This window comes from Bidens hawaiensis, unplaced genomic scaffold, assembly GCF_021521415.1.
Source record: "Bidens hawaiensis isolate Kalapana, Puna unplaced genomic scaffold, B.hawaiensis_p1.1 tig00004682_1, whole genome shotgun sequence".
In the NCBI taxonomy this organism is placed as follows: domain Eukaryota; kingdom Viridiplantae; phylum Streptophyta; class Magnoliopsida; order Asterales; family Asteraceae; genus Bidens; species Bidens hawaiensis.
This window is the reverse complement of record NW_027491286.1, coordinates 982,763-1,010,524: the sequence shown is the minus strand read 5'-3', so window position 1 is coordinate 1,010,524 and position 27,762 is coordinate 982,763. Positions and strand designations below refer to the sequence as shown.

The 27,762-nt window shown below is 34.5% G+C and overlaps 3 protein-coding genes and 1 long non-coding RNA gene across 4 annotated transcripts; 2 read left to right on the top strand and 2 right to left on the bottom strand.

The window, feature by feature from the left end:
• Positions 1 to 9,692: 9,692 nt before the first annotated feature.
• On the bottom strand, positions 9,693 to 12,269 carry LOC143627469 (transcription factor MYBS3-like). Its single transcript, XM_077097282.1, has 3 exons — positions 11,889 to 12,269; positions 10,387 to 10,595; positions 9,693 to 10,250 (listed from the first exon to the last, which is right to left on the bottom strand). Exons 1-3 carry the CDS (start codon positions 12,175 to 12,177, stop codon positions 9,693 to 9,695), a joined length of 1,056 nt encoding a protein of 351 aa, XP_076953397.1. The 5' UTR covers positions 12,178 to 12,269.
• A 3,306-nt stretch (positions 12,270 to 15,575) lies between these two features.
• LOC143627445 (uncharacterized) lies at positions 15,576 to 20,194 on the top strand. Its single transcript, XM_077097266.1, has 12 exons — positions 15,576 to 15,715; positions 15,793 to 15,886; positions 16,430 to 16,505; positions 16,702 to 16,798; positions 16,883 to 16,985; positions 17,070 to 17,203; positions 17,327 to 17,504; positions 17,594 to 17,748; positions 17,844 to 18,053; positions 18,791 to 19,138; positions 19,780 to 19,906; positions 20,010 to 20,194. The coding sequence occupies exons 1-12, from the start codon at positions 15,584 to 15,586 to the stop codon at positions 20,159 to 20,161; spliced, it is 1,806 nt and encodes a 601-aa protein (XP_076953381.1). The 5' UTR covers positions 15,576 to 15,583; the 3' UTR covers positions 20,162 to 20,194.
• An 877-nt stretch (positions 20,195 to 21,071) lies between these two features.
• LOC143627468 (uncharacterized) lies at positions 21,072 to 24,709 on the bottom strand. The gene is made up of 15 exons (XM_077097281.1): positions 24,183 to 24,709; positions 24,046 to 24,101; positions 23,526 to 23,584; positions 23,348 to 23,419; positions 23,170 to 23,253; positions 22,978 to 23,085; positions 22,824 to 22,886; positions 22,662 to 22,742; positions 22,506 to 22,571; positions 22,267 to 22,422; positions 21,796 to 21,873; positions 21,681 to 21,719; positions 21,466 to 21,548; positions 21,311 to 21,383; positions 21,072 to 21,247 (listed from the first exon to the last, which is right to left on the bottom strand). Exons 1-15 carry the CDS (start codon positions 24,707 to 24,709, stop codon positions 21,077 to 21,079), a joined length of 1,716 nt encoding a protein of 571 aa, XP_076953396.1. The 3' UTR covers positions 21,072 to 21,076.
• Positions 24,710 to 25,944: 1,235 nt separating this feature from the next.
• On the top strand, positions 25,945 to 26,719 carry LOC143627430 (uncharacterized). Its single transcript, XR_013152594.1, has 3 exons — positions 25,945 to 26,076; positions 26,148 to 26,215; positions 26,548 to 26,719. It is a non-coding gene; the product is annotated as an uncharacterized LOC143627430 (long non-coding RNA).
• Positions 26,720 to 27,762: the final 1,043 nt, after the last annotated feature.

The window sequence follows — 27,762 nt, the reverse complement described above, 5'->3', positions numbered from 1 at the left end:
TATATATATATATATATATATATATATCCCTTGAAATATACAAAATAGAAACAAAAAAATTGAGGGATCCATACATAATAAGGTTAATAGACATGGTAGCTTCAGTATGAAGTAGAGAAAGTTTCAACTAAGGATAATCGACTCAAATTATTACTAACATCAAGATGTAAGTACACGAAACCATAATCATGTTATTTTATAGCATGCTATACGTGTTTATTTAGTACTCAAATATGTGATTATTTGGAAAATGATTTATGAGATTATGGTTCCAAGTATATGAATCGGTGGCTTAAAAAGAAGGTTATAGTTTTGAAATAAATATGGTGATAAGCCCCCAATAAATATATATGGGTTACGAGTCCCGAGAGTTTTAGTAATTAAAACTCCAAAATTTTGATATTATATATAAAAAGATTTTGAGAGTTGAAATCTCAATGAGTTCGGGAGTTGAACTCCAAATAAAAGGGGGAGTTAATAACCCTCATGGGTTAAAAATGAGCTCATAAGAAATTCGGGTGTTGAATTCCCAAAGAATAATGACGAGTAAAAATAAGGATTTCGGGTGTTGAAATCCCAAGGAATTTAGGTGTTAAATTCCATATGAAAATAAAACATATTTTTATATAATTGTGTACTTACTTAGCGAAAACTAATAAAAATATGTTTTAAAATATTTTCAGGAAAAGCACCCCTAGATGGTTGAAGCTTCATGGACGTGACTGGACTGACAAAAGAACCACACTCTCGTGTTTTATGGTTCCAAGTATATGAATTGGTGGCTTAAAAAGGAGGTTATAGTTTTGAAATAAATACGGTAATAAGCCCCCAATAAATATATATGAGTTACGAGTCCCGAGAGTTTTAGTAATTAAAACTCCAAAATTTTGATATTATATATAAAAAGATTTTGAGAGTTGAAATCTCAATGAGTTCGGGAGTTGAACTCCAAATAAAAGGGGGAGTTAATAACCCTCATGGGTTAAAAATGAGCTCATAAGAAATTCGGGTGTTGAATTCCCAAAGAATAATGACGAGTAAAAATAAGGATTTCGGGTGTTGAAATCCCAAGGAATTTGGGTGTTAAATTCCATATGAAAATAAAACATATTTTTATATAATTGTGTACTTACTTAGCGAAAGCTAATAAAAATATGTTTTAAAATATTTTCAGGAAAAGCACCCCTAGATGGCTGAAGCTTCATGGACGTGACTGGACTGACAAAAGAACCACACTCTCGTGTTTAATAGTTTGTATAATAAAGTTTGTTGTTAAACATATATATTTTCTTGTATAATATATATTTTCATAAAATAATACGTCACCACGAGTGACAAATTTTGGATGTAATTTGGGACCTACTCTGATATGCATTTTGAAAAAGTATTAAAAAAAAGTTGGGTGTTTCAGATTATAGTAAGATTATTATTATTATTATTATTATTATTATTATTATTATTATTATTATTCGAGTTTAGTGTGATTTGGTTATTTGATATGTTGATTGCTTTCGTCACGTATATATGTTATCATACATTGCTAATCTTAGTACTCTCTAAGTTGACGTCACTAATCTCTGCATATTTGGTGATTGTTTTCTTTAGTGATCAAATTGAATATTATAGGATAAATTATGAAGTAGGTGCTTTGGGCACATCTCCATGTTATCATACATTGCATTCATAACATGAAGTAGATATTATTTTTATATGTTTTGTAGAGGTGTTTGTATTTTTATAATAATACAGCCAGGTCACTGTTAGTCAATTGGATTATTTTTATATAATATTCTAGATAAACAACCAATTATGCTAAATATAAATCAACAAATTATTTGATTACTTTTTTATTGAAAAGATGATCACAATTTATTAATTATTATAATAAATTATAGTGTGCATCTTATGTGCATATAATTTCGAATTCCTCCCAATTTATTAATTGTTTTAGATAATTATAGGGAAAATATTATCAATTTAAATAAATTTTGCAACTACTTCTTAAATTATCACCTAATTTAACGGTATTAATATTTAAAATTTCAAAACATTCCTCATCAATTCAATTATATTTAGTCAAAATATACTATTATTCTATTGAATTATTATTATAGAATATTCTAGATAAAACGACTAATTATGCTAAATATAAATCAAATAACTTGTTAGTTATCTGCTAAAATACGGGGTTTGAAAAAAGTCATATAACAAAATGAGGAGATTCGAAAATATTTACCAAATTAAGTTATTTTTTTAAAAACTCTATCTTTTCACTTTTATTTTTGTTGGCAAAGAATATTTTCTATTAAATAAATTTATCTAAAATAAGATGGATCAGAATACCAAAATGAAATAAATTTTATTACTGTATTTTCTTTGACTAAATTTTTTATATTGTGGTTAAATTTTTATTTAATTTTCTTGTATACATGAAATGTTAGTCGAAATAAAGTAAATAAAATTTGACGCAATGAAACAATTCACTGTTATTTATTGTATAAACATCTTAAAGAATTTTCAAAACCTTTTTTTTAATATGAAGAAAAACGAGATGAAAACTATTTTATTTATTTTATATTTTAGTTTTTTTTATTCCTATCATTTTAGATAGAAATTTGAAAAACGAGATTCTATATGCTTAATGATTCTAACAGCTTATTATATGATTAAATCATTTTTTGAATATATTTAAAAAACGAGATAAAAGCTATTTTTTAAAATTTTGTATTTTATTTTATTTATTGATTCATCTAATTTTAGATAGAATTTTTTTCCAAAGTTGTATGTTAGAATGAATAAGTGGTCTAAATTGTTTATTTACGAATTTTTCAACTAATTTTGAAAGTTATATGAAAAGATATAATAAATTCAAATATATTTTCCAACAACTTCTTAAATTATCACCTAATTTAACGGAATTATTATTTAAATTTCAAAACATTCATAATCTACTAATTGTAAATGTACTATATATATAAAAGATATAACTCAACACTTTACTCTATTAACAAACACTCTAATAACCGAGAACCACTATGGCAAACAGGTTAGTAGTTTTTTTTAGCTTTTTGTTAGCATTATTGTTTATGCTTAATGATTCTGATGATCAGTTACATTTGATTACATTATTTGCATGAATAAGTATTAATGTTTTAGGTTTTGAGCATGATTTTGTTAGTATTGTATGATTAAACGAATTCTATATGCTTAATGATTCCGACAGCTTATATATGATTAAATCCTTTTTTGAATATATTTAAAAAAAACGAGATAAAAGCTATTTTTTTATATTTTGTATTTTATTTATTTATTTTTTTATTCATCTAATTTTAGATATACCTTTTTTCAAAGTTGTATGTTAGCATGAATAAGTGGTCTAAATTGTTTATTTACGGATTTTTCAACTAATTTACAAAAGATTATAGATCACCACTGACTCCAACAGACAACAAAATAACATATAAATTTCAAAGACGACAGTTTCCCCTTGCAGTATGTTTTGCGATGACTATAAACAAAAGCCAAGGTCAATCATTATCTAGGGTTGGTTTGTACTTGAAAGAACCCGTGTTCTCACATGGACAACTATACGTCACCTTGTCAAGAGTTACAAGCAGGTTTGGGCTCAAGATTCTGATTCTTGATAAACAAGGTAATCTGACCAATACAACCCCAAATGTCGTGTACAAGGAAATTTTTTCTTATTTGTAGACTATTAGCGTAATGTTTGTTTTGTAATTCATGTAATTTTAATGAAAGTTGTAATTGTATTAACAATATATGATGATTGTGTTATTGATTGTATTTTGTTTAACGTTTAAATATTCTAATTTTCATTAATTCCTCGTGTAATACACGGGTCTCTAACTAATTTACATATATATACACACACGCACGCACACACCAAATTTTATATATAATTATTTTGATCGACTTTGAGCAAACAACAATTAATCGATGACTAGCAGGTGGGGTACCGACTAGCGATTAAACCGCGTCTAGGCGCAATTTTTACAACCATGATTGTTGTGTGCTTAAGTACTTATGTTAAGCGAGTGTTGACATCCAAATTTAAGTACGAGAAAAAACCGATGTGGCGAGCTAAAATAACAAAGAGTCTCATTTGTTTTTCTAAACCAAAAATTATTGTTGGTTTCGGTTATACCTCGCTTCAAAATAAACCGTGTTGAACACGTGAACCAAGCTGCAGTGAACGATACCAAACTAAATTCTTTTAGTGTTTGGTATTGTATTTACCCTAAATTTAGAGACTAATCATATAATTAGAAAAATATATTATTATTGGTTAGATCAAATGTAACAATCATTAAGAGATTGTGGACATGAATTTGATTTTTTAGAATAAAATAAGAAATGGATATTCGTATAATAAGTGTATAGCGTGATTACAACAAAATATGTTGTTATCTAGCAAACGCAATACTATTGTCATCTCAAGACCATTAGGAGTCTAAAGCTTCTACTTGGGCCAAGATGCGCCTTGACAATGTCGTCTTGTTGACAGTAGTATCATGTTGTAGAAATCGCTAGTTAAGCGGAGAGGGTAAGGACAAGTGATTAATAGAGATTAATGATTAATATGATTGAAACTTATATGTAATATGTCAAATTTACACATATATACCAAATTTTACATATAAATTATTTTTTTTATTTTGATCGATTTTGAGCAAATAGCAATTAATCGGCGACTAGTCGGCGAGGTACCGACTAGCGATTAATCGTGACGGTTTATTCCCTGTTGACATCGGGAGACCATTATTAGGGTTGAAGCTTCTTGGGGGAGCTGTTAGTAAAGCACCAAGTTTATTAGGGAGTTGGCAAAGAAGAGAGCTACTAATGCTTTTGATATGATGCGTCTTCTCCCAAAACTTGGTGACCCGCATAGTGAGTTACTTTTGCTTCGATCATATATGGGTATTGCTAAACTTTTCTTCGGTTTGAGAACATGCCAACCTGTACACATGATGGAGGCAGCGGTGTTTTTTGACAAGGGATTGCGTGAGGCGATCGAGGATATTGTAGTTTGTGGAGGTCCTTTCTTTGGAGACCTCAAATGGCAACTTGCTTCCTTACCCATTAAGAATGGGAGTTTGGGGTTGTATTCGGCAGTAGATGCTTCCTCCTATGCGTTTGTGGCCTCGAGAGCCCAATCGTGGGTGCTTCAGGATCACATTTTGTGAGACAGTGGTATATGTGGGATGGATTCTGATTATTCTTGTGCTCTGGCTTGTCTTCGTGATATGATTCCAAGTGTCGATTTTAGCAGTTTCACTAACAAAGAGACCGCCCCCTCTAAAGCCCAGCATGCATTAGCGAGCGCTCTTTTTAGCAAAATTGTTCACGACATGGAGTCACACTTTGACATGACAAGCAGACAAAAAGCCATTTTTGAGTGTCTGCGAGCACCACATGCTCAAGATTTTCTTCTTGCTATCCCTATAGATGGGTTAGGCTAGCATATGTCTCCAGTAGAGTATCGTACTATCCTTAAGTATCGCCTCATGATTCCTCTATTCCTGGTTGATGAGATATGTCCTGTTTGTCGTAAGGCATGTTCAGACTCATATGGAGAGCACGCGGTACACTGTAAAGAGCTCCCGGGGCAAGTACCGACATGATCTGGTTAGGGATGTGCTCTTTGATATATTCAGGCGGGCTGGAATTTCTGTTAAGAAAGAAGCACCTGTGAATTTCCTGACTGACCCGTCGGAGGGAAGATCATCTCTTCGACTGGCTAACATTTTGGTGTTTGGATGGATAGGAGGAAAACACGCGTGCGTGGATTTAACAGGGGTTTCCCCTTTGGTGGGCTTAGGGAGTAGTGGTTTCGCAGTCGGTCAAGCTGCATTAAAAGCTGCTTCAGGCAAGATGGCAAAACACGAGAAGGTGTGTCTTGACAACCAACATGTATTTATTCATTTTGCTTTTGACACTTTTGGTTTCCTCACGCCTGAAGCTGTGGAGTTACTTACCCGTGTTCAGCGGGTCATGCATAGTAATGTTATAACTCTAAGATCAACAAATGTAGTTTTCAAAATATTGGGTTTTACAATTCAAAAGGGGGTAGCAGCGCAGCTTGTTGCCTGCTTGCCTTCTGTTTTGATGTAATCTAAACATTTAATTTAATGTAGAAATAACACATTAATTAAGTATTTATGTTAAGCGAGTGTTGACATCCAAATTTAAGTACGAGAAAAAACCGATGTAGCAAGCTGAAATAATGATGGTCGGGTATTTGTATATATATTGGTGTGCTAATTATGTAGTTTTATTGCGTATATTGTTAGAACTTTGGTACTTCATACTTTTTTTTGTATTCCAGGTCATTGATCGCTAAAGATGCTAAATTGAAGACTTGTACGAGCATGGAATGGTGTCTCGGGAAGACCGGAGCATAAATTGAAGTCTTGGGAAGTGTTAGAAGGGTTCGGGAAGAGTTTGGGAGAGAAACCTAAAGTCGATGCTAAAACTGAATAAGATAGGTTCACAAAAAGCGACCAAGAAGTAAAACGAGCATATCCTGGGCTAGAAAATGAGTTACGGGACCCATAATATATGAATTTTGGGTTTCTCGACGAGAGGAATCCAAATATGAAGTTATCTTGGTCCATAGCATATCGCGATGGACCAAAAAGGACACCCATCGCGATATGCAATGGGTCCCACAGACAGGAAAAGTTAGGGTTTGTATTATATTACGTTTTGACGACCCTAATCATCATTAAGCAGTTCCAGGCAATTTTCAAAGCAGCAAGAGAAGAAAACCATCATTCCCATTCATCTCTAGGCCATATCCATGATCTACATCATCAAAATCGAAGACCGAGAGATGACGAAACGCGGCTAGTTCCTTCGAGTCATACTCTGGATGTATAGTTTGTAATCTTTCAGTATTTTTCTCATGTACTAGAACAACTAATTGTTATTATCTCTTTGTTAATCTATGAGTATTGATGTTTAGTATGTCCGTGCATTCAGCCGGTTTAGGTTTTTGTCGATCAGAACGATTAGTTTGTCAGTTTCTGTAATAATTGCTCGTATGGTTGTGTTGACTAGTTAATTGCAAGAAAGCATACAATTACCCTTAGTTGAGTCACACTGCCAGGGACCGTTTGATAACCAGTTCCGTGTGTTAGCGATTGTGGATGCATAAGGTTTAGCTCATTAATCAATCTTTAGTTTACTTATAATTAGGATAATTTACCTGTTAGGTTGCATGAGAATACTGTTGATTGCTTACTGGATTCCCGGGTGTGATTTATCTTGTTTATTGCGTGAATCTTTGCTTAAGTTATTTGTTTAATATTAAACCAAATCAATTGCTAGTGTGATCAGCACTTTTAACAAGTTACTTCATAATGTTAGGAATCAGTATTACATTGCACTAACCACATACTCCTCGTGGTTCGACACCCTACTTACCTTAGCTTGCTTAGGTGATTAGGAACTGGATTTAATTGTTTTTTACTAGATAGCGACAGTTTAGCATCAAATAACTAAGAGTATCAGTTGTTTTTTCTTTCTAAATTGAAAATTACTGTTGGTTTCATTTATGCCTCGTTTCAAAATGAATCGCACCAGTGTTGGCATCCAAATTTAAGAACGAGAAAAAACCGATGTAGCAAGCTGAAATAACTAAGAGTCTCATTTGTTTTTACTTTCTAAACTGCAAATTATTGTTATTTTCATTTATGCCTCGATTCAAAATGAACCGCACCGAACCTGTTAACCAAGCTGCAGTGAACTGTACCAAACTTCTTTTAATGTTTGGTATTGTATTTACCCTAAATTCATTATTTCGAGTCAAAAGTTCCTGGCCCAAAAGATTTTAAGTCAAAAGTTGCAGATCCAAATTTATTAGAAAAATTGGTTTTTATTGGTTCCTACTATTTCATTTTGGTCGGCGCTGGTCCCAACTTTCATTTTGGCTGGCAACGGTCTCAACTTTAATATTCGTTTCTTCCACCAGTCAGCGACTAACGGAGTACTAACTCCATTAAGTATTTGCTGATGTGTCCATCTAACTTGTCAAAAAAATATTACATGACAGCTAGTGGATATGGTATTATACTTAACATATTACATTCATAATTCATCCCTAATTCTCCAAAGGCACACCCAAATCAAAATCCCCAATTTATCTCAAGAACCTTAATTGAATCATCGAATCAATTACAATGTTTGACTGTCATCACCGTCATCGTTCAACTTCCTCCGCCGCATCAGTGTTCAACTCTGGTGCCATCGTCCTCCGGTCCAGATGACGTCATTCGTCAGGGCTTTCTCTTCCGACGAAAAAAACGAGGTTACGATTCGTGAGAAGGTTGTGAATAAGCCTCTGATATGTACTGCGGATGAGTTGCATTATGTCTCTGTTGATAATTCGGATTGGAGGCTGGTGTTATGGCGGTATTGTCTGAATCCGAAGGTAGTTTGTTGACGGAGATTGAATTCAGTTGCGTATTGGTTTTGATTTAGGTTTATTATGCATGTTAATGTGTGGATTTGTTGATCGGAATGTGTGTATTGATTTAGGATGATGAACTCATTGCAAGCAGAGTGTGATTATGGCTTGAGATTGTAATTGATTCGATGATTCAATTAGGGTTCTTGAGATAAATTGAGGATTTTGATTTGGGTGTGCCTTCGGAGAATTAGGGATGAATTATGAATGTAATATGTTAAGTATAATACCATATCCACGTTGGCTGCCGTGTAATATTTTTTTGACAACTCAGATAGACACATCAACAAATACTTAACGGAGTTAGTACTTCGTTAGTCGCGGACTGGTGAAAGAAACGAATGTTAAAGTTGGGACCGTTGCCAGCCAAAATGAAAGTTGGGACCAGCGCTGACTAAAATGAAATAGTTGGGACCAATAAAAACCAATTTTCCAATTTATTATTACGAGCAAAATATGAGCAAACGTATACAGAGAAAGACTTTAATTATGGTGAAACCTCATGCAATACTTTTAAGGTTTTAGCAGTGCTGTAAAAATCGGTCGAAGGTGCCGACTACTTAATGAGTAATTTCAAAGTATCTCCCGGATTGACCGAGTGCTCACAACTCCCTAGCCGACCGACTTGAAAGCGCCTAGCGACTTCTGCGACCATGTTTTTAGGTGACGATAAATTGTTTATCGAATCACAACTTCTTCCTAACATCATTAGTGTACACACTAATATAACAAGATATAAAATACAATCAGAAGTCGAATCAGATATCAAAACTGAAACGCCATAAAACAGAGATCGGAAACACTTGGGATCGTCTGAATGATTATGGCAATATGTAACACATCAAAGATTGAAAGTAACCGAACCGAAATCAGTCAAATCTAATCAGAGCAATAATGTCGATAACCGATGTTAAACAAGTGCAATTATTAATGAACAACACCTTTATATTATTTTTCCTATCAGCCCGTTTAATACAAAAGAATCAAACATTTTGAAAAAAAACAAAAGAAAACACACTAATCTAACATGAGCAAGCATGAAGAGAACAAGCAAAGCAAACCAAACCATGTAGATAAATAAATAAATACCACCTCAACTTTCCGCTTTTAACCACAATCATCATCATCGTACTCAGTATGTCCCACCAATAGCAGAGTTATTGTAGGGCTGAGGAGGGTAAGATGTAGACAACCATATACCACATCAAATCAAACCACCACCATCACCGCCACCCTTGTTTACACCAGAGCTACCAGCCACCGGACCACTAGCATGAAACGCAGACTGCCTCGAGGGTTCCGCCAGTAACTTCAGCGACAGTGGTGACGGTTCCATAGGCTTCATATCGGGGCCCGTATTGTTATCTTTTAAGCTTAGCTGCTTCGACATCCCCACTAATTCATCTAAATTCATTGGTTCTTTCGAGAGGACAGGAATGGGTTTCACAACCCGATGCTTCACGTCGGGCCCCGCATTGTTAGTTGATTCGTCGAACTGGGCCATAACCGATGGCCAAACCGGGAATGGAATCGGTATATAAGCCGGATAAAAAGCGGGCATTATCGGCGGAAGATTGTTTCCGGGTTTTAATGTTTCTTCTTTGATGTTTTCTTTTATTACTTCACTTGGAGAAGCTTCCATTGATTGATCAGAGTCGGGTTTAAGAGAAAGTTTTAATGAACAGTTGAAGGTGTCGGGATTATCTTTACCCGCCACAGGTGGTGGGAGCATGAAATGATCTTCCGGTGGTGTTTCTAACGCCTGTAAAACATTACACACATATTCAATCATTTAATTTTGTATCGATAAAGAAACTCGATATCCATGAATTGAAAACGTTATAATAATCAGTTACAAAACAGAATGTCAAACATAAGAAGCAAGAAGCAAGACAAACCGTGTCTGGGGCCATGTCGAAAAGGCTGGACCGCCTTTTTCTTCTAGAAGCGCTGCATTGTCTTATGAAATATTTTTGGGCATGACTAGCAACTTGTGTGGGTGTTCTGGACAAGACACAAGTGCGTGCTATGCCACGCCAGTCTCCTTTCCCCAGTTTTTGGAGACCGAGCAGGAACAGCCTATGTTCCTCCTCGGTCCAAGGTGTACCTGCAATAAATCAAATTGCAAGTATTTAATGCACTATATATCATGTGTCAAAGACTATGATCTTATTATTAGCAAAATCAAGGTTACAACTGTCTACAGCTAGACAATCATAACAATGGAAACCCCTCAGCAGAAAATTAATGGTATTAGGCATCCCATTAATTTGTTAAAAAGATTTCAAATATATTTTTTTCTTTCCATTCTAATTCTTATATAACTGTATGCTTTTAACAACTACAATGAACTAAAATAAAATAAATTAGGTATGCATCATCACCTTCACCACCAAAACATGTTTGAATATCTAATAATCATAAATTTGACTATGAGATAAATCTCAAAAGATAATTTTGTACCTTGTAGCATACAAACATAAATAATATCATCAAAATACATATCACAAAAGTCAAAAGAGAAGTTTATTTTCTACGTAGCGAAACTATTAGACTGAACCATCAACACTTAACGGAAACTAAAAATAAAAAAATAAAACTTTTCAGGCATACTGGGTAAACGGGTTTATAGTTTTCGTTAATCAGGCCTGATATCACCTAATCTGATACCAACGAAATATTTTCTTTTTCCAATCCCACACCCAAATACCCGTCGGGCTCGGGTATATTTTCCACCCTACTGACAGACCAAATTGCCACTTGTCGGACTGATGATTACCACCAACAATCAGTTACAGCTTCAATTTTCATCATTCATGGAAACGGGAAATCTGAAGCAACTTTCAGTGGCGTTACAATAAAGTCCCCTAAGTTCTTTGATGCATTATATAAAATACGTCATGAACAAAAAGCGTCTACTCTAAACGCCGATTTTGTCAACAATCCATCAGAATGCGTCATGTCTTTGAACTTAATGATCGTCCGTAGTACAGAAAAAAACACATAAGGCAAATCATTACAAGGCTCTAAAGTGTCGAGTAGATTCTATTATTGTATGGATGGCCTAATACTATAATACAATAACACAAATGCTAATTTCTCTCAACATTTCCATGTATTCCCAGAGAAAACCAAAAGGACAAATATATAGAGGTGAGATCACATGAGACATAATTAAAACAAAACCAAAGGTGATAAAGGCAAAGCTATCCATCCATCCACGTTTATATTATCATTAATAACTAATATTTTGTACTTACCATTTAAGATAATATTTTATAATAATAGTTCCGTATGAATACTGTAAGTCTGTAACTAAACGAATAATCATCCAATTAATCCAATCAAATTAGGTTACAATAATAATAATAATAATCAAATAACGAGATTTAATTGTAACCTTTTTTGCGATCGGCTCGGCGTTTAGCCGAACACGAGGCGTGAGCCGGATCATCAGAAAGGTAGCCCTCAATAATAGGGTCGGAGGTAGCCGGTGAGCTAGGGTTGGGCGAGCTGGCAGCCGGAGACGATGAGTGATATAGAGCGGATAGATTGCCCATGCTGGCGCTCTTCTTCATGATGGAGCCGCCGTCGGTGAGTCTGACGCCGAAGAGCTTGACGCCGGCACGGGTGGGGCAGGTGCGTGAGTTGTGGCCGTTGTTGCTGCAATGAGAGCATCGCCGAGTCATTGTTGGTGGTGACTCGGACGGCCCGGAGGGATTGAGCGGTGATTAAGAGCTCCCACCAGTGATTGGTTGATTGCATGCGGCAAGTGTGGCTGGGTGGAGAAGAAGAGAATGAAATTGGGGATGATGATGGGATTTGGATTTATTATTTTATTTTATTTTATTTGTGTGTGGCACAATTAGATAACGTCGTGCCTTCCTTTGCTTTCATGTTACCACTTGTACAATTGGGCTTGAGTTTTGACGTATGATTTTAACTTTCTTTTTTTACAAACATTTCACTTAACATAAATTCATAAAACATTTTTTTTTTGAGCAGAAGAAGCCTGCGTAACAGGGGAAGAGCATTCATGAGTACTACTCATACACCGCTAAGTTTTATATTATGTCTTATTTCTACCCTCAAGTCTACACAATCACAAAATTACTGGCAATATTTACCTGCATGTACATTATAACTTCTTGTTTGTTTTTTAGTTCTCCACCTAACATGAATCAATTTTAAATGACAAACTTTTGCAATAAAATGAAAGTCATGCACTCTAATAATATTGGTGTCCCGTCCTCTCTTAGCAATTATAAAAACACATTGGTTTTTGTTTTTGTCTTTTTTATGAATCCAAGAGATTATAAAATATGGGTTAGGTTATAACATGAAGTATAGTTTTTGTAGGAAGGATAAGAACTGAAGTAATCTTGTCCATTGATTTTGAACATGAGGGTTGAAATTAGTTTAGGTGGAAATCATGTGTAAAAATAAGGGGAAGGACATAAAGGGAATAACACATTTGTTGACTTTCTCTCTCCAAATACAAGACATGCTAAATTCCCCCCATCATTTTAAAACATTCATAACTTTTTTTACTACGTTTTTATTGAAAAACAAATTTACCATAATAACAAATGTCTTTTTATCTTTTATATGAATACCATATTGTAATATAAAAATTAAAAAAAAAATAATGGGTTTTTACAAATTGTGTTTTACCAAATTGTGTTTTACAAAATTGTGTTATACAATAGTATTTTTCATTGTGTTTTTTACATTGTGTCATACAATGTGTTTTTTATTGTGTTTTTATTATTGTGTTTTTTTTTCATAGTATTTTTTTCTATTGTGTTTTTTCGGACTTTTCCGACGAGGTGGTGGCGGTTGTGGTGGCGGTGGAGCGGTGGTGGTTGTAGGAGATGAATGAGGATGTAATTGGGTTTTATGTAAGTGGGTTTTAAGATTAGTGGGTTTTGAGATTAAAGTAAGTGGGTTTTTATATTAAAGTGTTAGACTAAAATGCGCTCCTTCCTAGCCTTCTTAGAAAAATCAAACTTTTTATTTGAACCTAACCCTATAAAACATAATGAAATAGTTATGGAGGACTTGAACTTGTCATGGAGTGTCATGAAGCAACTTGATGTTCTCAAAAAGGTTCTTATCACAAAATAAAATGTTGCCTAAGTGATTTTTCAAGGTATGTCTTACAAATGGTGATTGATAGGATGTGGATGTGAAAAATGTGGGCGTGGAATAGATTGCATACGTGAAATGCACAGGCGTCATTGATAATACACAGATCTAATGGTACCGAAAGCGAAAACATGTAAAACGAATACCAGCACCGGTATTTATGGCGTTCGATCAGTATCGGTTTGGTGATGATACTCGGTAACTAACGTTCATCAGTAGCTACACTTTAATTTTATAAAACATATATTTTTTTGTTATAAAAACCCCACTTATAAGGGTGAAAGTGGCACTTTCAGAAAACTCAATTGGGTAAATTAAGTAGCTTGAAAACACCACCGTAACTAAATCAAGTAGTAGAATCGGGTTAGTGAGCAAGAACACTTTGTTGAAGAAAAACAATGAAAAAGAGGGTTGGAAATTGAATTGGGTAGTATCAGAACACCGCCACAAATTGGATCAGGTACTTTTCGGTAAACATTGGGTTTGGATGATCGGTTGAAACTTGAGGTAGGATTAGGTTCATTTGGAAAGCGCCTCCTTTCACCCTAACAAGGCTATGGTACAAAGCTATGACAAAAGGATACATGTGAGACATGAATATTTGGCTTGTTCGTTTGAACTTATTATAAGGCTCAAGGTTGTTTAATTTCAGCTCGATGTAAACTTTTAATGAGCTGAATTCGTGTAAAGTCTTGATTAGCACTACTGAATCGAATACCGAGGAAAAGTTAGAAAAAACCTCTAAAATAAACAGGAAAAATGGAATATTTACTAGAAACCACACATGGCTCGATATGGACATGACTATCACAAACAACCATTAAAGATTACCCCATTGGCTCGACATGAATACTATTAACAATAAAAACAATGGATGCATTTATTGGGATGCATGTATTTAACATTTTAACTAATAATGAAATATGGGAACTTGTATAAAAAAATCCCCCAAAACACAAAAAGATTACTTTATCACCACTAAATTAGACTTCTTTTGTGTGATTCTACAGTTCCACGTCGTCATCCCTCTTTATTACCATCGGATGCACCATGTCTGCCAGGCGGCTCAATAATTAATGAGTTTTTCACTTTATCAGTTTATCCAATTGATTAGAAAAACACGAATTAATACCATATTGTGAAGCATTACTAACCTCGTGTCTAGATTGATACTCTACTCTGATAACATTATATGCAAAGAAAATACAAATATAAAGCATGTTGATATACAAGAATCAATGTAGGAACATGTTGGTTTGCTTTCAGTACTTGATGAGGTGCAAGAACATGCCGATACACATGTTCATTTCAAATGTACTTTACCTCCACATGTTTTACAAATGTAAAATATTTTGACTTTTGAGCATAGAGTCAAACGTAGGACATATTTTCTAATCACGAGGCTTACACTCTAGGACCCCACTTACTACATCCCAGGACCTTTGCAACATTTTGATAAGGATTCAAAACATGATCGAAGAAGATGGTATTAAAATGAATGTAGTTTTTTTTTTTAATGGTTTTTAAGATCTTTTTTTTTAGAATAGTTTTCATGGTGTTGGGAGATGATGAAAGAAAATGATGAATGAGACGACTCCGTGTTGATGAGAGAAAGGAGGTAAGTATTTTCTCATTATTGTTGGCCAGTTTTTTTGGTTGATTTACAATGAATAACTCAACAACATGACTCTATATAGACCTATACAAAACACCAGCTCTAACTAGCACAATAGAGTTAACTCACATCTATAATAAACTCAACGTCAACTACAATATCACACACTGAGATGAAAAACGGGCCTTGTAACTATTGGGCTGACATCATCATTACAAGACACCAACAAAAAAAACTTCAGCCCAGCCCAAGTACTTAACGGGCTTTCCCCAACTTACTTCACATTTAATTACCGTACACCCACCCGCCCATAACTCAAAACCCTCAATAAGATGCTGAGGTTTGGAGCTCCGTACACCACCGCAATCAGTCGTACATCTCCGGCAATAACCTTTCACTTCCGGCTAACTAATAATTCTCACCTCTCCGATTCTCTCAGAAACTCTAGTTTTTGCTCTCAGCAGGTAAGCTTGTAACTCTTACGCTTTAGTTATTTCATTGTATTATATTTTGCAACTCACAATACGTTTATTGTTTCCAGCTTGTAGCCTATCCATTGCGATTGAATTGTTACCGTAACAAGGCTACGACTGAAGCTGCTGAAACCATGGCCGCCTCTACGGCCTCTCCACACGGTACTGAACACTGATGTTGATTTAACTAATGCATGAAATTAATTGACATTTTAATATTTTATTAAATTGAACGTGCACTACAAAATTAGTGAAACCGAAAAAAACCAAAGCAAAAACCAACGGTTTCGTTATTATGTTTCCGTAAAAACCGAAAAAATTGAACCGAACCGAATATATAGATTTTCATTTTTCATTTATAAATAATTTAAAAGTATAATTATCGATTAGTCAATAATTAACAAAATGATTTAGGTCCAATTCATTTTTTTACCAAGTTTTTATTAGCACAATATTTTGAAGCTAAAATGCCAAAACCGAAAGAACCGAGCCCAACCCAAACTGAAAAAACAAAACCGAATGGTTTTTAAAATTTCAAAAATCAAAGCTCCGGTTTTTAACCCAAAACCGACTCAAACTGAACCGTGCACACCCCTAAGAAGGTACTGTTAGGCCAAGTAATTGGACTCCATAGTCAATCATACTTATCATCTTTATACCTAACTCATTTTGATTCTCATCTTACTTATGTTAACTTATTTTCAGCAGGTAAGCAGGCCTTAATTTCGTTGTCAGACAAGAAGGATTTGGATCTTCTTGCCACTGGACTTCAAGAATTAGGGTAAAGCACTACTCATACTTTTATAGAAGTTGTTTTTGTCCATTTTATGTTGCATTTATGCTCTAGATTTAAGGAATTTGATATAGATTTGGCTGCTTAACTATAAGCTATCTTATTAAGTTAAACTTGTTGACTCAAATATGTGCAGTCAAGTTTTTTACGCCAAAATTGTGAAGTCTTTGATCTGAACCTGCAGATATACAATTGTCTCGACTGGAGGAACAGCATCCGCTTTGGAAAAAGCTGGAATTGCGGTTACAAAAGTAGAAGAACTTACCAAGTTTCCTGAAATGGTAAATCTACTGAAACATCAGAAATAATTTTTCTTTTAGTTACGTGTGAGTGCTAAAAATAATTACTTTTATAATCTTCTGCAGCTTGATGGTCGTGTAAAGACTTTACATCCTAATGTACACGGAGGTATTCTTGCAAGAAGAGACCAAAGCCATCACATGGAAGCTCTAGAAAAACACAGTATTGGTAAGTTACATAATTGATATTTCCTGTTTAATGATTTGTAATGCAACGTACACGCATTTAATCAGTTTTTACACATTATTATAGGTACATTTGAACTGGTGGTGGTAAATTTATATCCCTTTTATGAAAAAGTTACTTCTGCAAATGGAATTTCATTTGATGATGGGATTGAGAACATTGATATCGGTGGCCCTACAATGATAAGAGCTGCAGCAAAGGTTATTATTCTATATGAAGTTTGTTAATTTACAATTGTAAAATAAATTATGTACTATAAATTTATAATGATCAATAAGAAATGCAATGACTTCTTAATAAATGATTTTCTTCTATTTAAACAGAATCACAAGGATGTGTTGGTAGTGGTTGATTCCCAAGACTACCCTTTACTTCTAGAATTCCTTAAAGGAAACAAAGATGACCAACATTTTAGAAGGAAACTTGCATGGAAAGCTTTCCAGCATGTTGCTGCTTATGATTCTGCAGTTTCTGAGTGGTTGTGGAAGCAAACTGAAGGAGGTACTTAATCGAATAATATTAATTCTACAAGCTGTCGATTATTTTAATTAATACAAGAAAACTCACTGTTATCTTGTTATTATTTGAAGATAAATTTCCACCTAGCTTTACAGTGCCACTTTCACTTAAAAGTTCACTTCGGTATGGAGAAAACCCACATCAGCAGGCCGCATTTTACACTGACAGCAGCTTGTCAGAAGTTAACGGTGGTGGTATTGCAACAGCTATTCAACACCATGGGAAAGTGAGTTTATAGTATTCAGTTTAGTAGTTCAAATATTGACCATAATATTGATGTTATTGAAGATTAATGAAATAAAACCTCTTTTGTTTGTGCAGGAAATGTCATATAATAACTATTTAGATGCTGATGCAGCTTGGAATTGTGTTTGTGAATTTGAGAACCCAACTTGTGTTGTTGTAAAGCACACAAACCCGTGCGGGGTTGCTTCTCGTGACGATCTAATTGAAGCTTATAGATTAGCTGTAAAAGCTGATCCTGTGAGTGCGTTTGGTGGTATAGTTGCCTTCAACAGAGAAGTTGATGAGGTTAGTTGAAATTTATCAATGCTGTAATTTCTTATTTATGCCATGTCATCAACTTATTTAGTAACTTGTAATTTTTTGTCATTGTGTCTAAATATTATGGTTCTCTTTTTGTTGTTTCTTACAATTGCACGTAAGTAACCTTGGTAGGCTTGTAAATGAACCCAATGAGCATGAACAGAGCAAATTCGTTTGTTCGTTTGTTTACTTTAACCAAGCGATCGAAAACAATTAAACGAACGAGGTTCCCTTGTTCGTGTTCGTTTATATATGTTCGTTAATAATATAAACGAACGTGAATGAAAGAACATAAATGAACGCGGAAAAACGAACAAGCTAACACCAACTAAAAGTAAATGTGAACAACAATGTGTTGGATCAAAAAAGTTAATAAAACTAGACTTGATTGTAATGGGTAATATTTTAATTTCTAAAGCTACAGCAAATTGTAATAAACCTAAAAACTTCAAATGAATATGCTAGCAAACGTAGACGAACAAACTTAAACGGATGTAAGCTAACAAACATAATGAACGCAAATGAACTTCTCGCCGAACAGTTCACGAACTTTACACTAAACATTAGGTTCATTTAAAGGCCTAGTAACTTTTACCTTTTTAGTCTTTATATCTCAAAATGGTTCTTTCTTGTAATTTCTTACAATCATATGCTGCAAGTAACCTTAGGAAAAGTCGCATATAAATGTAACTAACTCTTGTAAATATGATTTTGTAAAAAAGGCACTTGCTAGGGATATTCGTGAATTTAGAAGCCCGACAGACGGTGAAACCCGTATGTTTTATGAGATTGTTGTTGCTCCCGGTTATAGTCAAAAGGGTCTTGAAATCCTACGTGGAAAGTCGAAGACATTGAGGATTCTTGAAGCAAAGAAAAATAGTATAGGGAAATTATCACTTAGACAAGTAGGTGGGGGTTGGCTAGCTCAGGATTCAGATGATTTAACGCCAGAAGAAATTAAGTTTGATTTAGTTTCTGAAAAATCACCAGGAGAAAAGGAGCTTAGTGATGCAAAATTTGCATGGTTGTGTGTGAAACACGTTAAAAGCAACGCCATTGTAATCGCGAAGGTTAGTATCATTGCAATTGTCTTCATATTTTTTTGGACTTTGTGTGTGGGTCACCCAAGTAGGTGTGTGTCAGTTTGGGTTCTTTTGAAACAGTTTGATTTCATGCTTTTTACAATGGATTCAGTTTGGTTTTTGCCATTTGGTTCTAAAAAATGGCCCGAAATGAAGTTTTGGGCCTGAGTTTTTTTTTGTTAAATGATCATTATTGATTATGGGTTCAGTTTGGTTATGAAAGTTGGTTTGGTTTTATGGTCTTATTTGGTTTTCGGTACATGTAACCAAACCGAACTGGAAATTTGATTTTTGACAAACATTGATTTTGGGTTGGTTTGGGTTGGGTTCGGTTACAAGTCGGTAATTTCGGTTACTGTCGGTTATTTTGGTTTCATGCACATCTCTACACCAAGTAGGTATCGTGTTTCATTTAATAAAAAATCCGCCCAAATGCTCAGGTATTGTAAAAAAGACCAAAAAACACCCTAGTTTTTTTAACACTCAATGATGGGTAAAAGGGTATTTTTGTCTTCCTCAAAAATATCAAGCGCATTTATGTCGTTAGTCTTTGGGGTTGAATTTGGTATACACGAATTTGGGTGAATGTCATTAAGGACATTACTGTAATTATGGCTACCTTGTGGCAGAATAACTGTATGTTAGGAATGGGAAGTGGACAACCGAATCGTGTGGATAGTTTGAGAATAGCTGTAAGGAAAGCCGGAGATGAGGTCAAAGGAGCTGCTTTGGCTAGTGATGCATTTTTCCCATTCGGTAATTAACTTACTAAATACCTTTATGGCTTTATTCTTAATTAGTTGTAAGGGTATGATTTAGTTTTCTTAATAACTGGTGAATTTTATGTTATGTTAAACAGCATGGAAAGATGCAGTTGAGGAAGCATGTGAAAGTGGGATTGGTGTGATTGCTGAGCCAGGTGGCAGCATAAGAGACAAAGATGCGATCGATTGTTGTAATAAATATAACGTTTCGCTTTTGTTTACCGGCGTGAGGCATTTCCGACACTAAGTTTTTTTCTGTTTTGTTTGGGGGATTCTTGAAACTCGGTGTTATGCGTAAGAGTTGTTCTGAACTCCAGTCTCCATAGAACCTTGTTAAGATGTATCATCATAATCGGCTTTTTATGATTTGTGTTATATTTAAAACATGAATATAACATGGGGCACATGGGTATGTTTTATTTTATATTTAGTTATTAAACATGTGTTATTAATTCACTTTTTATTCTGCTATGTTGGAAATTAAAAGCCATTGTTTTTTCCCTTGTGAGTTTAAATAGATGAGATCCAGTTCTGGTTTGACGGCTTTAACTAACTAAAATGTTTTAATCGTTAATTTGTATTATAAGTTTTAAATGGTTAGATTATTTACTGATTACATATATAATCTAAAAATAAATAAAAAATTGTATTATAAGTTTTAAAAGGTTATATATCTATTAAGACTATTATATATATAATCCAAAAATGAAACAGGGTTTTCCAATTTAAAGAATGTGGTGACTTAAACACAAAAGAAATTCATCAAGTGCGTTAATCTAAACACAAAAGAAAGTCGTCGTTCTAAAAAGAAATATAATAAAGAAATACCTATATGTTTATAATTCGTAACCGTTTGAATCTCAAATCAACAAAGTTGTTTTGATTTTAACAGTTATTAACAACCCTAAAAACTGAGTTTTAATATTTAAAATAAAACAATGAGTACTATCAATAACTAAAAGGGAACAAAACAAGTAAAACTAACAAATATGAAACACTAAATACATTGTTGCATGATGCAATTTCTCATAAAAACCAGATTGATTACAACCCAAAAAACATCAACCATTTGTCTCCTTAAAGATGGTACAACTTTCTTAAAAGTGTTCAAATGGCACTGTGCATATATGTTCCAAAAAAAACATCATTTGAATTGCAGCTCTCAACTTGTTACAAACACAATGTTTATAACATCTTTTAAATCTTTGCACCCCAAAACCTCCATTTCTCCAAAATCTAACCCTTTCAACAACTTCACAGCCGGCACCGGCACAACACACTTTTTATAGCCAAGCTTTGCCACTGTACTTACCCTCTTCTCCATTTTTGGTACCTATAATTACCACCGTCAGTACACGTGTTTATTTCACCAAATAAAAATTAATCAATATCTTACCATACGAAGCTCACCACCAAGCCCGAGTTCTCCAATAAATGCCACATTGCTCGGGATAGGAAACTCAAGAAAACTAGGGCCCACAAACACAACGGATTTAAAACACAACATTTTTCATATTGAGTTTACTAAAAGTATAAAACTATGCAGCATACCTGCTACATATTGCTGCTGCAACCGCCAGATCACCGGCAGTTTCGGTTAGAGTAGCCCCGCTAACAACATTCAAGAAGATCGACTGTAATTTACAACCAACATTTAGCTAATATAATAATAATAATAATAATAATATAATAATAATAATAGTGATAAAAAGAAAAAAACCATGAGCCATTTTCCTTGAAGCAGATAATAAGAAACTGCAACTTACATTTGATTGGAGCCTGAGACCAGCTTGCTTCATAAGAACCTACATAAAAAAAAGAAATAAAATAGTAATAAATTTTCATTAAATTTGAAAAAGATTATTTTTAATGATCGCTTACAGCAATAATCATATCAGCTCGGCCTGCTTGAACCCCATTAACTTGCCTAGAGAGAGAGGCCCCGGCTGCACATAGCGCCTGCAAACAAATTCTTTACTTTTAGTTAAATGATTAGTTTTTTTGTAGAATGACCTGTTTAATTAAACGGTTGGTTTCGTTTTGGCCAGTTTAATCAAACGAATCGTGATTGGGTTGACCTGTTAACCCTTTTAGTTAAACAGGTTGGCCAACTAACCCGTTTAACCAATTTATATAAAAGGTTCACAACTTGATTATCATCCGCCAACTCATTTAACACCTTTAAATGACCGTGTTCAGGTTACACGATTTTTAGTGTATGAATTAGGGTTGGCAACTTTTAACGCAAATAAAAATACGGGTAGTGTTCGGCTTGAGCAATTCAACTAACCAACCCACAACCCGACACAATCGACATTTAAAACAGAATTCAAAAAACTAAACAAAAAGCACCTGAATTTCAACGACAAACGTGCGGGACCCATCCATGATTACAGCAATTGCTAGACCCGCCAAGAACTCTGAATCCGAACGCTCCTCGCTCAAGAAAATCTCACTCGGATTCTTGACAGCTTGTAGTCCACATGGCGTCATTTCAAACACACCGAGCTGAAATATAAAGCAAAACAAAACTAATTCTCAACCACCCAAATATAATTTGTTTTGATACCAAAAAATTCAAAGAAAAATACCTCATCAGTGGATCCAAAACGATTCTTGAATGCACGAAGAAGACGGTGAGAGGAATACTGCTCCCCCTGTATAATCATAAAAATCATTATAACAAAAGGCTAATATATTACTTTTATACATGCTTCATAAAAATTATAAGGTAAAAGGGTACCAACTTCCATATATAACACTGCATCAACAATATGTTCCAACACACGCGGTCCAGCTATGTCTCCCGACTTTGTTACATGCCCAATCTGACCCAAATCCAAATAGATTTTTCAATCCAAAATAACAAATCAATAATCAACAAACGAGTACACGCTTTTTATACTAACCAAAAATACAGGTACGTCTGTTTTTTTAGCAAATCGAAGCAAAGCAGCAGTACATTCTTTAACCTGTAAAAATTAAAATCCACATCATGTCCAACAAAATGGATTTCAAGAGTTTTATTTAATGAAATAAAATCAAACAAAACAAAAAACTAACCTGGTAGATACCTCCCGCGCTACCGGTAACTCCCGCTAGATGAACCGTTTGAATAGAATCAATTATTAGAGCACGTGGCGAGAGCGCTTGAGCTTTTACCAAAATATCCTAGAATCATAATTAGTTATAAGTTATAAAACATATTCATTAACCCACCAACTAATTTATAAAATTATGAAACAAAACAAGCACCTCTATGTCAGTACTTGAATATAAGAACAACTCATCTGTGCTGATTTCCATACGATCTGCTCGGTTTCCAATTTGCTCTACACTCTGCAAAGAATAATTTTAAAAATGTTACAAAATCTAAGTGTAATAAATTTAAACTTTAATATTTATAACGGAAGTGGATTGATTGTTGCTATACCTCTTCACCTGATACATAAAGCACCGGGGCTGGTTTACCAAGTTCTTGTCCTTCTGCTATAAGTGCTGCAACCTATCATGTTTAAATAATAATATTACAGAGTTTTATATTCATAGAAAGCAAATGATAAGTTTTTTGCAGGATAAGTAAAGGTCATGATATACAAATTCCAAAATACCTGTAACATTAGTGTACTCTTTCCAACACCCGGATCACCACCAACCAATACCAAAGAACCTGCAAAATGACAAAAATACCCCCACCAAATACGAGTGTAAAATAGCTTATTCTGTAGAGCGGTGCTTTTGCAGTTAGCAAGTCCAACCAGACACAAATCCGAAAATCATGTCAGACGTGTGAACCCAAACATGACACGTGTATTCACAGATTGACACGAACACGGACCGTTTGACCTGATTTTTTTTTTTATTTTTCATTTTTTTTTCGCATATTAATACTTTAAAATTCAAATGTTACTACAAAAATTCCAAATGTGCATAAAGCAATTACATTTTAACATCAAAATCTTGTGCTAATATCTTTTTTGAGTTTTAACTAAATTTACCCAACCAACTTATAATTTATAACACATAACACATTAAAAAATAAGATAAAATATGACCCATTTAGCTAAACGGGCTCAACCCAAACCCGCAAACTTCATGTCATGTCAGAAATTCACACCCCTAATCGCGTACCTGGTACTAAACCACCACCAAGAACCCTAGAAACTTCATCTCCAAACAATCCAGTTCTAAACATCAAAAAACACATAAACATAATACATCAAACACAACCAAAACCTAGTACAAAACAAACAACCAAACACACTTACAAGGGAAACCGCCAATTGGAATGATTAACCCCACGGTTAACATCAGTTAACCTCAACGGACCCACTTCACCGCCCTCTTTCGGCAGCCACGACCGCGTCACCTTCTCCGAGACCTGAAACCCGCTCGTCTTGCCGGCGTCATCAAATTCCTTCAACTCCTTCATGGTATTATAATAATTACACTCCCTACATTTCCCCCACCACTTTCCATCTGAATACCCACACTCAGAGCAAACCCAAATACTCCTGCTTTTACTCTTACTACTACTAGTCTTCTTAAATCCGGTTTTTAATACGGCCCCGTACGACCTGTCGTCTTTGAGGGCGTTGGCGTAGTCTGAATCGGGTGGTCTGGTGCTGTCGGGTTGTTGATTTGGGTTTGGTGATGCTTGGGTTACGAGACGACCGGAAAGCGGGTCGTAGATGGTGGAGAGTGTGCTGTAAAGTTTGGGGAGTTGGAGTGGTTTGATGGTGGTGGCTAAGGTGCGAAAGGGGGTTCGAGAGTAAAGGGCTTGAAATGGACCCATGGATCAGGGGTTTTTTTAGGGTTTTAGGGAACCAATTTCAAAAAGAAAGGAGCGAGGATCGGAGACATTGATGCCGCCGATTATCAGAGGTTAATCGACTTCATGGGATCAGTTTTCTTAATAAAAAAAATCATTGTTATGTTAACGGGAGTCACGTTTAAGCCAAACTCTGAAGCAAGTGTATATCCGGTTAAAACAGCATAGTCTGACCAGAGTGACGGCAATAGGGCTCTCCAAATTAGTGAGTGCGGTAATCTAAACATAAAAAGAAAGTCGCCGTTCTAAGAAAAAATTTAACAAGCGACCGGATTCGTGTTTTTTCAAAGAAGAGCAAAACTAAGTAACTAACTCATACCATAATCGACTTCAATCAGACTTGATTTGGTTGTTCGATTACGGTTAGTATTATTAATAAATGAAAAACATAAATTAACATTAAACTATTGATCCATTGGAACGACAACAGCCGATTAGGCTCAGTTTCTGATAACTTTAGTGACTAAGACTAAGCCTATTATACCTAAAAATACATTTAATTTCAAAACTAAAAGTTTATTCGAGTTTTTCAGGTTGACCTGAAACTTATAAATCAAACCCGAGAACCAACCCGAATTACTTTGGTTCGAGTTCGGGTTAGTCTTTTCTCGGGTTCGGATTTTTGGGTCGGGTTAGTTCGGGTTCGGGTACAGGTTTTTTCGGGTTAGGTTTCAGATTTCGGGTAAAAGTGACAGCCCTAATATCATATAAAAAAAATAAAAAACCTAACTTAGGCATCTGATTCTTCAAGAACAAACTCATCCAAAAGAATAAAAAAAGCACAACATCTACATGAAACATATAACACCAAATATAATCCACATGTTCAAAGGAATACCGTTTCTACATTAATAATTACTTTGGAGTTTCGTTTAAATATTAAAAACCCCATTTCATATATCAACCGTTATCGGTCCCAATTTGAAGAAGGAACTGATTCTTCACCAAAAAAACCTATCTCTTCAAGAATCAGCTCTCCCTCTGTAAGTTTTCTTCAATTTTGTTTCATCAAATTAACATCATACATGCGTTTACGTGCAAAACCAATCAAGGGTTTTGCTAATTCATCGTTTTTATAAAATGGGTCATGCTTATAACTTGTTATTTTTCAGGATGAATAGACAAAAGATGATGATGATGATTATCAAGAACATGCCTTAATGGTGAATTTTATTTATTAGAAAATGGGAAATAAAACCGAGATATCACTCCGGTGATATTGAAATTTGGGGTGGCCATAGCATTGTCTTTTGGTGGAGTTCTTTATTCTTTGATCATAAACAAAAGATTGAAGGCTTCTAAATCCCCAGATGATACTCGAACACGTTCAGGTTCATGTTGTTTTATTGTTTATTGAATTAAAAAACATGCGTTCATGTTATTATTATGAATTTGTGTTCAGATTGCGACGAACAGATGAATTCGAGAAGCAATCATCTCCTTTTTGATCCTCTCGCAAAGGATAAACATGTAAGAATTTATCCTCAAAATAGATTAGTCACAAGGTTAATATGTTTTGATCATACAAGATTCTTAAATTATTATATAAATACAATCTTATGAAGAAACTCAACATTTTAAAGATCATTAAATATTTTAATGCAATGCTTTTTTTATGGAAATTGAGGGTGAATGGTATCTTTTTGTAGCATGATCAAAGATGATGTTTGATTCATACATGACATATTATTGCTTGCAAATTGAGCAATTCTTTCCTTCTTCCACAAGGAATCTTTGTCATCCTGTTTGACATGTAATCTTAACTCTTGTTTTTAGAAAATCTTGATTTTGATATGGTGTAGGAGGAATTGCATAACTCAAACAATACCGAATTTGTAAGAGCAAATAATGAATCACCAAAAGAATATTCGTGTGCAGAGAAAGACACCCATGAACAAGAGATCAAGAGCTTAAGAAACACGGTAAAAAGCCTTAAAGAGAGAGAAAGCAATTTGGAGGTCAAGTTACTCGAATACTATGGTCTAAAAGAGCAAGAAACTGTAGTCATGGAGCTTCAAAATCGTCTAAAACTGAATAGCATGGAAGCTAAGCTTTTTGAACTAAAGATCGAGTCGTTACAAGCAGATAACAAGAGGCTAGAGGCACAAATGGCTGATTATAAGAAAATTGTAACGGATCTTGACGACGCGCGAGCCAAAATAAAGATGCTTAAAAAGAAGCTTAAATCAGAAGGCGGAGAGAATAAGTAACAAATATTGGAATTCCATCAACGAGTTCAAAAGATGCAAGAAGATGAAAATAAATATGCCAGGATTGATCCACATATCGAATTAGAGCTGCGGAAAATAAAGGGTTTAGAAGCTGAAGTTGCAAAATTAAGAAAATCGAACCATGATTTGCAATTAGAAAAGGAGGATTTGGATCATAGGTTAGATTGTGTTCAGATCATGGCTACATCCGTGTTAGAAGATGCCGAAGTAAGCATATTAATTATTTTATTTGGCACATTTTTAAGGTTTGGCTAAATATGCGTCACCTTCTAAAATTTTCTCATACCCATGAAAACATCAAATCAAAAATATATTTTGGGTTGGCTAACATACAAGACCGTATAACTTTTTCTCACATCAGTCAATTTCTAGTAAAGTTATACAGCCTATAAATCTATACACCAATATGCCAGTCACATCATATAGATCGTACAAGATTATAAGACATGTATGAGACCATATGAGGTTATACTGATCGTATAAGTGTAAACTTCTACACAACAAATCACTATCACATGCATCTATTAGCTTCAACAAAGTTATATGGTCATATAAAAGCTCGTATATAACCTTATCAACATATCATAAAAGCCAAACAACCTTATACACTTGTCCTTTTATTTTTCTTTTTAGTATGAAAAAAAGGAGTATTAAATATCATGTGACAAGAATGGTACAAGAAGTAAAATCAGGAACGTGGGTCCTCAAGGTATGTTTAGCACAATCCATTAGGCATTAATCATTTCTCACGGATTGTGTATTGATTAAATCTGTAGTGCGAGAAAC

Bases quoted from the DNA above. Each gene is read 5' to 3' on its own strand.
- LOC143627469 (XM_077097282.1), bottom strand. From the start codon at position 12,177: ATGACTCGGCGATGCTCTCATTGCAGCAACAACGGCCACAACTCACGC. The intron at 10,596-11,888 runs GTTACAATTAAA...GATTTATTGCAG, and splicing joins CCGAGCCGATCGCAAAAAAG to GTACACCTTGGACCGAGGAG. The intron at 10,251-10,386 runs GTTTGTCTTGCT...AATGTTTTACAG, and splicing joins TCGACATGGCCCCAGACACG to GCGTTAGAAACACCACCGGA.
- LOC143627445 (XM_077097266.1), top strand. From the start codon at position 15,584: ATGCTGAGGTTTGGAGCTCCGTACACCACCGCAATCAGTCGTACATCT. The intron at 18,054-18,790 runs GTTAGTTGAAAT...TTTGTAAAAAAG, and splicing joins TCAACAGAGAAGTTGATGAG to GCACTTGCTAGGGATATTCG. The intron at 19,139-19,779 runs GTTAGTATCATT...ACCTTGTGGCAG, and splicing joins ACGCCATTGTAATCGCGAAG to AATAACTGTATGTTAGGAAT.
- LOC143627468 (XM_077097281.1), bottom strand. From the start codon at position 24,709: ATGGGTCCATTTCAAGCCCTTTACTCTCGAACCCCCTTTCGCACCTTA. The intron at 22,887-22,977 runs GTTAGTTTTTTG...TAATTTTTACAG, and splicing joins GCGCGGGAGGTATCTACCAG to GTTAAAGAATGTACTGCTGC. The intron at 21,248-21,310 runs GTAAGATATTGA...TGGTAATTATAG, and splicing joins TTGGTGGTGAGCTTCGTATG to GTACCAAAAATGGAGAAGAG.